General features: G+C 51.1%; 1 protein-coding gene across 1 annotated transcript in view; it reads right to left on the reverse strand.

Annotated features, from left to right (window-relative positions):
- Positions 1-6,153, reverse strand: part of tgfa (transforming growth factor, alpha) — a 24,926-nt gene extending 18,773 nt beyond the window's left edge. The window contains exon 1 of the mRNA XM_048618593.1: positions 5,900-6,153. Coding sequence (XP_048474550.1) covers positions 5,900-5,939 — 40 coding nt within the window. The 5' untranslated portion in view covers positions 5,940-6,153. The remainder of the gene's footprint in view (positions 1-5,899) is intronic.
- Between the last annotated feature and the right edge of the window lie 4,505 nt (positions 6,154-10,658).

Here is a 10,658-nt window from a genome sequence, read left to right on the forward strand (position 1 = left end):
AGCGCCGCACTGTCGGAGGGTCAGTGCTGAGGGAGCGCCGCACTGTCAGAGATGCTGTCCCTCAGAATGACATGTTAAACTGTCCCCATGCCCTGTCTGGTGGATGTGGGAGGTTCCTGAGCACCCACTGAGAGTGTGGGGAAAATCCCTTCAGAAGCCCCTCCACCAACATCGCTGAATGGGGAAAATTCAGAGGGAACAGTCAGTCAATGTGTTCCATATCTTGGACATTGCTGTATTGACAGTGAATGTGAGGAGTGGTAGGAGGGACAGAGGGAGACACAGCGAGAGAGTGAGAGATGTAATTCACTTTGACAGCAAACCCATTGCTACACACCCAGAGCCTGGCATCACAAGTTCAGTTCCTGACATTGAAGCCTCTGGAGATCACAGGCAGGCCAATGACTCATGACCCCACCCAGAATCCCATCTGAATTTCTGCCCCGTCAACGTTCCATCTCCAACTCCTGCCATCCCAATAAAACTGGAGGAAGAATAGTGTTTACTCCATCTGACCCATCTCGTTCTTCACCCAGGATTCAAGGACCCACTTCGAATGAGCAAGGGACAGGCAGGATCCCAAAGGAATACCATGTTCCAGGAAGCCTTCCACACCAGCACCAAACCCTTCTGCGCGTCTCCAGTTTCCCTGCCTCGGTTTGGTTGAGAAAAAAGAAAATGCGGAACACTTTTGAAAATTGACTGCACCTGGGCCAATATCCCTTCGTCCCCTTCTCTCTCACAGTGTGTCTGCACCACAGGGACTACAATGTTTGAAGATGCCAGCTCACCCCCAGCATCTCCTTCCAGGGCAAACAGGCGTGGGGCCACTCATATTGGTCTACCACTGACGGCTATGAATCAATGAAAATACCCCTAATCTGCAGTGGGAAGACCAGACAATATCAGGGGGTCTTTCAGACCCTCAAACCTCCTTCGCTCATATCCTGTCATCCAACTGCTTGATCCCAAGAACCTCGGTCCCTTTTGTGTCCAAAGATCTCAAACTCCACCTTGCAGATCCTGCAGCTCTCCGGGGGATGAATATTCCAATGACACACCCCTGTCCGAGTGAGGCAGTCCCTCCTCAGCTTCGGTCGGAGATGACTGGCCTCTTGGTCAGTGTCCTGTGATTCTACACTCTGCAGTCAGAGGGGAGTCATGTCCCAGGCTCTGTCCTGCCAAAAACCTCTCAGAAATACCCATGAGACCACCTCCCTCCTTGGAAAGCTGAGGGAACCCAGGCTCAGTCAATCAATCTCCCCCGTTCTCAGGGAGGAATCTGCCTCAGGCGGTGAGGACCCCCCCCCCCCCCCTTTGATTTACAGCTGTACTCCAGGTGGAAGTCTCACCAAAGCACAATTCCCTTCTTTGTGGGATTACATGAGAAGGTTCTGCAAGACTGAACTGCTTGATAAAGGGGAGCTTGCATCACTGCACTGTGCCTGAACATAACTGAGAGGGGGGAGCGATTGTGAGGCACCATTCAGAGCCTGTTTGGTGTCAGTTTCATCAACGCTGGATTGACAGAACTTGAGTCATTGTCCCCTGCTGATTGCACTGGTGATTCAGAGAGTTCAAGATCACCGGGAAAGTCCTGAGGAAACTTTTCGTGTAGGTCAGGGGTTACAGAGAGGGAGAGAGACACACTGGATATTGGACGAGGCTTCTTGCTCCCGACCAGTGACCATCCCAACCCATTCCAAACCACCACCCACCCACTCTCCTGCGAATGCTCAGCAAATGTCAGGCTGGGACCCCGTCAGCCTCCCGAACAAATGGCCTGTCCTCAAAGACCACCTTAGGCTCTGCACCCAGGTCAAACCAGTGGGAAGACAGAACCTGTCTCTTCGGAGAGACGGGGATGACTTTCTGACCATCCTGTCCTTGAACATATCGAAACAAGAGCCTTTGGGACACAGGGCTTTGAGGAAGTAGGAGGCCATTTGGCTCCTCAAGCTGCTATTCAATGATGGCCGGGCTATCCCATCGCTGTTTGAACCCCACTCTCCTGTCTGCACCTCACTCCCCCCTCGAATGCTATGTCAATCCATCATCTCTCCATTGGTCCCCCTTCTCCCGACTGTACAAACTGCAGTTGACCTTTCTGACCCCTCCTCCCAGTATCAATACTCCCATAGAGTGACAGAATTCCCCACGAGGTAAATATAGTCTGCTTCAGTGGGTGAGGCAGACAGTGATCCGTTTCACTTCCTTGAACTGGAGGAACCAGAGCAGGAGACGGCTCCCCCAGTGCAATGAGCTAATTGGCCTGCAATGTTCACATTCTCATCCCGGTTTCCAACCTCGCCCCCCCCACCCCTTTGCCCGGAAGCCTTCCCTATCTCAGTCATCTCCCTGTCTCCGCACAACCCTCCCAGATCACTGCACTCCTCCTCCAGTTCTGGCCTCTTGCTCTGGAATGGCTCCACTATCGGTGGCTCTGCCTTTCGCCTCCCTGGGCCCTAGTCTCTGGCATTCTCTCCCCAAACCACTCTGCACTCTGCCTCTTGTCCTCATTCGCTCCCTTCGAGATGACAACCGTTATATAACTGGGAGGGGGGGGGGGCTGTGGGCAAACAGCTGTGAAAGGGTTTTCCTGGGGGTGCCTGCAAAAAAATGTCCCAGGGACTTGGGGGGGGGGGGGGGGTGAGGGGAGAGGAACGTCCCATCTCATGGCAGTTAGAACTGAGCTGGGTCCTGCTGATTATCTGACATTATGTCCGCAAATCAGTGCACAAGTCACCTCCCCTTAGACACTCACACACACACACACACACACACGCACACACAGTCTCACACAGACAGGCACACACAGACACAGGCACACACAGACACACACAGTCTCACACAGACAGGCACACACACAGAGGCACACACAGACACAGGCACACACACACACACACAGGCACACGCACACACAGGCAAGCACACACACAGGCAAGCGCGCACACACACACACAGACACACTCTCACACAGACACACACACACACAGACACTCACACAGACACACACACACAGACACACTCTCACACAGACTCACACACACACAGACACACTCTCACACAGACTCACACACACACACACAGACTCACACACACACACACACACACACAGACACACTCTCACACAGACACTCACACACACAGACACACACACACACATCCCAGTCCCACAAATGACCTACACACTTACTTGGAACTGACAGGTAACAGCAAATGCAACAGCCTGAAGGACTGAGTCACCTGCTGTAATACCTCCGGATGTGGCACTTCGGGACACTACAGGACGTGAAAGGAACTGTCTCAACGTAAAATCACTAACTTCCAGGATGAATCAGCCTCTGCAATCCATCTGATTCATCAGAGACTCTCACAAGAGATGTTCTCCAGCTGAACCACCAGCGATTGAGAAGTGACCGAGAGCAGACCTGTCGATATACCTGCAGCTGCTCTCTGAGTGCAGAAATACTCATACCAACATTATCCACTCATCCTTCTGTCCATCTGCTTTTCTCTCTCTTTGGGCTCTATCCCCAGCTATCATTTATTTCTCTCCCCACCCCCTTCCCCCACCGTGCATTCAGCATAAAACCAACTCTTTCCAAGTTACCATTAGTTCTGAACATGAAACGTTAACTAGTGATTTCTCTCCACACATGCTGCCAGACCTGCTGAGCTTTTCCAGCAATCTCCATTTTTGTCTGTCATTTCCAGCACCCCGCAATTCTTTAACACTGGGAATACACGCCTTAGTTGAGTTCAGACCGATGTTCCTGCGTTAACAGTGACGAGATATTGCCCTGTCTGAGAGTCAGCACTGAGATCTGACCTTTCCTTTTGGGAATACAGTTCAATCAGTCTGACAGCTCCTCGCAAGCACTCCACCCGTGCTCCCTACAGTTTTTTTTGTGCAATTTCCAAACAGCCTGTTCAGAGACATTATTACACACCTCTGGAGAATGTGGCACTGGGAGCCAGGTCCCCTAGTTCAGAGGAAGGGACATTGCGACACAAGGGCGCTCCCTTCGGGACTGCTCACACACACACACACAAACACACACCACTGAGTGGGTGTTCCCCTTCCCCAATCACCCGTGGGATTGGACCACCACCAGTACGTTACCTGTGAGCCCAGTCTGTGTTTTTGTGCTCAGACAATTTCCAGACTGACCTGCTCCTTTCTCAATCTGAGATAGAGACAGGGCAATGCCGCACTCTGCCAGGTGCTGTGTCTCAGCTGGTCTGCTCAAGCCAGACCCTGTCTACGCTCTTGCAAGACATCTCCCTCCAGCCACCGTCAGAAGGAAAGATGGGTTTTGGAGTCAGGGCTCCGACCAGTATTTATCACTCAATCCATGTACTATGGAGCAGATGATCTGGTCACGATCATTGAGCTGCAGGGAGAGGCTGGGGCTATTTTCCCTGGAGTGTTGGAGACTGACGGCTGACCTTCTCAGGGTTTATAAAATAATGAGGGGCACACATAGGGTCAATAGCCAAGGTCTTTTCCCCAGGGTGGGCGAGTCCAAAACTAGAGAGCATTGTTGGTTGAAGGTGAGAGGGGGAAAGATTTAAAAGGGACCTCAGGAGTAACTTTTTCATGCAGAGGGTGGTGTGTGTATGGAATGAGCTGCCAGAGGAAGTGGTGGAAGTTGGTACAATTACAACATTTAAAAGGCATCTGGATGGGAACATGAATAGGAAGGGTTTAGAGGGATATGGGCCAAATGCTGGCAAATGGGAATAGATTAATTTAGGATATCTGGTCGGCATGGACGAGTTGGACCGAGGGGTCTGTTTCCGTGTTGCTCAGATCTCTGACTCTGCGTTCACGGTGATGTCTGTGGGATCCGGCTGCGTCCAAATGGATTGTAGCGTTTTGTACGTGACAACTTGTAAAGGGCTTTCCTGTTTGTGAAGAACATCGGGTTGTGGTCACGGCGAGGAGGGTGTGAGGCAGATCTCTCCTGATCCACCTGGAAAGACAACTTTCAGTCCCTGGGACTTGACCTGATTTTTTTTTTGGGTGTGGGGGGTGAGGGGGGGGGGTGGGGGTGCCGTTGTGGACGGTGGTCTCTTGCTGTGCCATTGAGCTCCTCCCCAACACTTTGTCATTTCCCAAAGCGCAGGGGAGTGAAAGGTTCCGCGCTCAGACCAGCTTCCCCAGGCTGGATTCTGTCTGCTCCTGCAGGAGACTCAACCCTGTACCCATCGATCAGTGACCCGGGGGGAGAGTGTGCTCCTTATTATTTTTTTAATCTTCCCTTTAATCAGCTTTACTGAGTCAGGAACATTAATTGTTGCTGTCTCTGACACAGTGCTCACTGCAGTCAATCTGTTCACAAATAACTTTAATCCTTGCAAATAACCCCGGGCACAACATTCTGGTGTCGGTCCGGGAAAGGATCCCTGTTAACAGCCTAGATACTCTCCCATCTGATGGAGCTCTCCCGAGGGACGGTGGGCTACAATTCTGACCCGACTGTTCTCGCCGCTGCTTCCTCCTCATGAGCTGGGGGGTTTTAAATCCAGGCACTGTCCCACTCTCAGGGAATTCAGGCCATTGGAGGGGTCACTGGCTTTCTGGGGAACTGGAGGACAAGGCTGTGACCAGGGGGTGGGTTGGAAACTGAATGAGGAACATTTCGAGTTCTGTCTTGGCTCAAATGAGTGAAACCCCCGCTCTGCTTTCACACACAAAGCCAGGTACAGACAGGTACAGACTCGTCTTGTGCGATACTCACTTACAGAACCTAAGCAGAAATTAACACGATGGATTACCACTGGGACCGAGTCAAGATTCCCAGCTCTCAAGAAACAGTGCGAGCAGTCCCACCGAAACATTCCTTGACTTGTCAGATTGGAAAGGGGGGAACAAAACTGGGCGATTTCTTACCTGAAAGGACGAGAAGGACTTCCGCATAGAAACTGAACATTGTAGCTCTCACTTGCTTCCCTCTGCACACACACACACGCTGTGGACTGTGATATTGCTGTGAGTTGAGCGAGAGTCAGTCAAGCAACCGGAGAGAGTGACCTGCCAGGCAAAAGAGAGAAACCTTTTACTTCAGAACCGGCTCTTAAAGCCGCGATGTCCTGGATGAGGCAAAAATCTGAAGCGACCAGTTGATGACAGCGAGGTTGGGATTTCGTCACTTTCATTGACATCACGTTGGTGGCTCTTTAAGGACCAGGCGCATCCCACTTTCATATTTAAGGTTGGTCAACTGAAAATGATGCACCACTGGGAAAATCACAAGTCATACTGTGGTAAATCCTGGCACATTAAAACCTGAATTGCTTCACAACTCCTTCTTTCAAAAAGCTCTCTCCTCCCCAACCGCCCGTTGCAGTCTGTATTCAGGGCTGACACATTTCTTTGACAGATATGATCACAACTTGATGGAGCACTCCACCCTCGACTCGACCCCCCATCCTCTCCCCCCAAAATGCTTCATTTCCAGAACCTTTCTGCTGGCCCCGTAGTGCAAGGCGTTTTGCCAACAAACATGAGCTCATTGAGGTGGGGGTCACTGTCATCATGCGGCCAATGTGTGCACAGCAGGATTCCACAGGCAGCAACTGATGAACCAATGACCACTCAGGGCAATCTCCCCCCCATCCAACACACAACCTTCTCCAGACGAGAGACCAGGAGATCTGTTCACATTCACCCACGGAAGCACATCAGGTCTTTCTGCTTCGTCCACCCTTCGTACCAAACCAATCCCAGGAATTGGGCAGCACGGTGACTCGGTGGTTAGCACTGCTGCCACATGGCACCATGGACCCGGGTTCGATTCCATCCTCGGGTGACTGTCTGTGTGGGAGATTGCACATTCTCCTTCTGCCAGCATGGGTTTCCTCCCACAGTCCAAAGATGCGCAGGTTAGAGTGGATTGACCATTCCATAATGTCCAGGCTGAGTGGATTAGCCACGGGAAGTGCAGGATTACAGGGGATAGGGTAGAGGTGTAAGTCTGGGTGGGATGCTCTTTGCAGGGGCAGTGTGGAGTTGATGGGCTGAATGGCCTGCTTCCACATTGTAGGGATTCTTATGAATCACCTTTTGTGGAGTCTTGCTCCCCAATGTAATTTGAAAAAAAAAGCAAAGTGGAGTTCAGAATTATCAGGTCAATCACAATCCCAGTGGATAGTAGAGCAGATCCAATGGGCTGAATGGCCTTATCCTGTTTCTCTGAGTTACTGTCTGACACAGCACTTTGATACAAACTCCCTCAATGGGAAGTGTTTAGGAACATACTGAAAGTGATATTTGAATCATCCTGTGCTCTGTCTGCCCTTGGAGTTATTGGTGCCTCATCAATGATGGGTATGAGCACACACAGAAAAACCTTCAGCAGGAAACCATTTACCCCCTCAAGTCTGTCCCCTTATTGAATTCAGTCAAGGGCTTATGTGACCCTCACCTCCATTTCCCTCACCTTTGCTCCACATCTCTCAATAACATTCAACCAACAAACACACAGCAATCCCAGTCTTGGAAATTCCAATGTAACTCTCAGGATCTCAAGTTTGAGATGCCTGCTCACCTTTTTTTATACTCTTCTTCACAGGAAGTGGGCTGGGCTGGCCAGGACAATGTTAAATGTCCAACTCTAACTGCCCTGAGGAGATAGTGGTGACTGGCCAAGGCCCTCGGAGCCCCCAGGGAGGGAATTCCAGGGTAATGACACTGAAGGAATGGCATATATTTCCAAGTCAGGACGTTGAGTGGCTGGGAGGGGAACATGCAGTGGGTGGTATCCCTATGTCTCTGCTGCCCTTGTCCTTCTAGAAAGAAGAGGTCATGAAGTTCCAATGTCCAACTTTGCAAAGGAGCAAGAGTTGTTAGGGGTTGAAGTAGCAGAGGGCTCAAGGTTCAATTTCATTGATCTGGCACCCGGTTTGCAGATGGTTTCATTTTCCTGGCAGAGATTTCAGATGCTGAAGGGACACCCAGAACCAGGGGATTGGACAGGGCAGAGAGATGGACCACTGTGTCTGCCGGAGGCCAGGGAATTAGTTCAGCTCCAATTCCCCAGACCGTGCCACTGTAGGAATGTGCTCCATTGTCTTTCAGAGTTTGTTCAGAGGCTCCCATTCAGGAAACCTGTTGTTGATCCTAATTACCCTCAGTGTGATAGAAATTCCTGCTCGGTCTCTGCCCTTGTTCTTTTGTCGGCCCAGTTCAGTCACTAGCCTCTCAGTGACCCACTTATCAAAGGAAACTTGTTTGCCCACATACTTCAGAGTACGTCACCTCAACCTCCTCTCAGGTGGAAACAGGACACTTCCATCCTTGTTGAGAGAAATAATGGCAGGAAGAGGCCATTCAGCCCGTTGGGTCTGCCCAACCCTTCGGTAAAATGGTGGCTGCTGAGGCCCAGGCCTCCACTGCATAGCCAGTGGATTTCCTTTCCCTGAGAGGCGTGCCTGTGTTTGAAGGCCTCTCCCCACGCCTCGGTGACCCTGGTAAATGCTTCATGTTCCACAATGTAAACAGTGTGTGTGTTCCTCAATCCGGTTTGAATTGGACTGGGGTAACTTCTGAAGCAGGGTCTCGGCCCGAAACGTCAGCCTTCCTGCTCCTTTTACGCTGCTTGGCCTGCTGTGTTCATCCAGCTCTCCACCTTGTTACCTCTGAATTGGAGAGGCTTTTGTTTGACAATGAATGGAGAACTTTGGTGGAGGGATCTCTCAGCTCCAGGTCGATTCTCAATCAAATATACACAACTGGGCAGGCTGGGAGCGACTTGTTTGCTGTTGCACTCCTCCACCGCCTCAGTGTAACATGAGGCGACACTCCCAAGGAGCTGAGGCAGGAAATTATAAATGAAACACAAAGCTTGTGCAGTGTACGCCCTCACCTTGTTGCTGCCCTCAGCTGGGGGAAGGAATACAATTTCCTACCTGTCCAACACTGGGCAGGTGCTGTGTAGCTCAACAGCCTCCTCTGGTGGAGGTTCAGCGCCACGCAGCTCAATCCCTCAAAAGGCATCATCGCTTCTCACTACAGCCACCCAGTCGAGATCAAGCCCTACAGTCCCGTCAAAGCAGGCCACTTGGCTTTTCAGCAGCGGGGTATTTAAAAACTGAGGATTGAGCGTATGCCTGAGGGAGCGGTGAGCCCACTTCAAATTGGCCGCTGGAATAAGGGCTGGCGCTGAAATGGCACTGGAATAGAAGCGCTGTGACTCAAGGATCAGAACATGCCCAACTCAAGGTGATAAAGCAGCGGCACCTGCTATCCGGGAGCCCGCAGTTACAGCAGAAAAGCCCGCCTGGCAGTCCCCTGCCCAACCCAACTCCCCTGGCAAGCATTTGCCCACCTGAGCTGGAATTTGTGCACAAACACATTTCAGACGCACGCTGCGACGCGTTATGGAATTTTAAAAACGGCAAAAACTCACATTTCTATATCGTCTTTCACCGTCTCGGGATACTGCGATGCGCTGTACATTGGAAGGAGTTGTAATCATACAGTGTGGAAACAGGCCCTTCGGGCCAACAAGTGCACACCGACCCTCAGAGCATCCCACCCAGACCCATCCCCCTGTAACCCAACTAATCCACACATCCCTGAACACTACGGGCAATTTAGCACGGCCAATCCACCCTACCCTGCACATCTTTGGCCTGTGGGAGGACACCCGAGCACCCGGAGAGAACCCACGCAGACATGGGGAGAATGTGCAAACTCCACACAGTCACCCGAGGGTGGAATCGAACCCGGGTCCCTGGTGCTGTGAGGCAGCAGCGCTAACCACCGCGCTGTCCAAAAATGTTATCTCTCTTGGAATGCGCGATGTTGGGGCCTTATGTACACAGCATGATCCCACCTAAAGCAATGCGAGAATGACCTGTTTTTGGGTGATGCGGGATCTGCTGGGCAGGAAAGACCCTGGGGATATCTCCAGTATTCTTTAAAAACTACACCCCTGAAACTGTGACACGCAGCTGAGAGGGCACTTGCGTCTGTCTGAAAGGCAGCCCCTCAGTACTCACCGCCCCCCCCAACAGTCTCAAACCGGGGAACACATTGTAAACATGAGGCTCGCTGGTTGAAGACAGAAGGCAGGAGAATTTTACTTCCGCGGAGAATCGTGTGTTTAGCTGAGAGATGTTTTCATTAAGGAGTGAGTTAAGGTTGAGAAGGGCAGCAAGGGAAGTGTAGCTTAGAGAATGATCTTATTGAAAGGCTCAGCAGGTTCAACGAGCTGAAGGCTATTCACGCTCCCAGTGTTTGTGTCCTCCACTTCCCTGTAACCAGCAACATTGCATCAACTTTCCTCCACACTTGCTGCACTTTTTTTTCTTCCTATCTCTACGCCAGCACACCAAGGTTCCTCTGCATGTCAAAACAGCACAGGTTGAAGACAGTCATACAGCACAGAAACAGAGCTTTCAGCCCAACCAGTCCGTTCCCAAACTAAACAAGTCCCACGTGCCTGTGTTTGGCCCATACTCCTCCAAACCCTTCCTGTTCATCTACTCATCCAAATGTCTTTTAAATGTTGTAACTACCATTTCCTCTGGCAGTTCATTTCACACACAAACCACACTCTGTGTCAAAACGTTGCCCCTCGGCGCCCTTTTAAATCTTTCTTTTCTCATCTTAAACCTACATGTTTGAATTCCCGGACCCACACCCC

This window comes from Rhincodon typus, chromosome 40, assembly GCF_021869965.1.
Source record: "Rhincodon typus isolate 14 chromosome 40, sRhiTyp1.1, whole genome shotgun sequence".
In the NCBI taxonomy this organism is placed as follows: Eukaryota; Metazoa; Chordata; class Chondrichthyes; order Orectolobiformes; family Rhincodontidae; genus Rhincodon; species Rhincodon typus.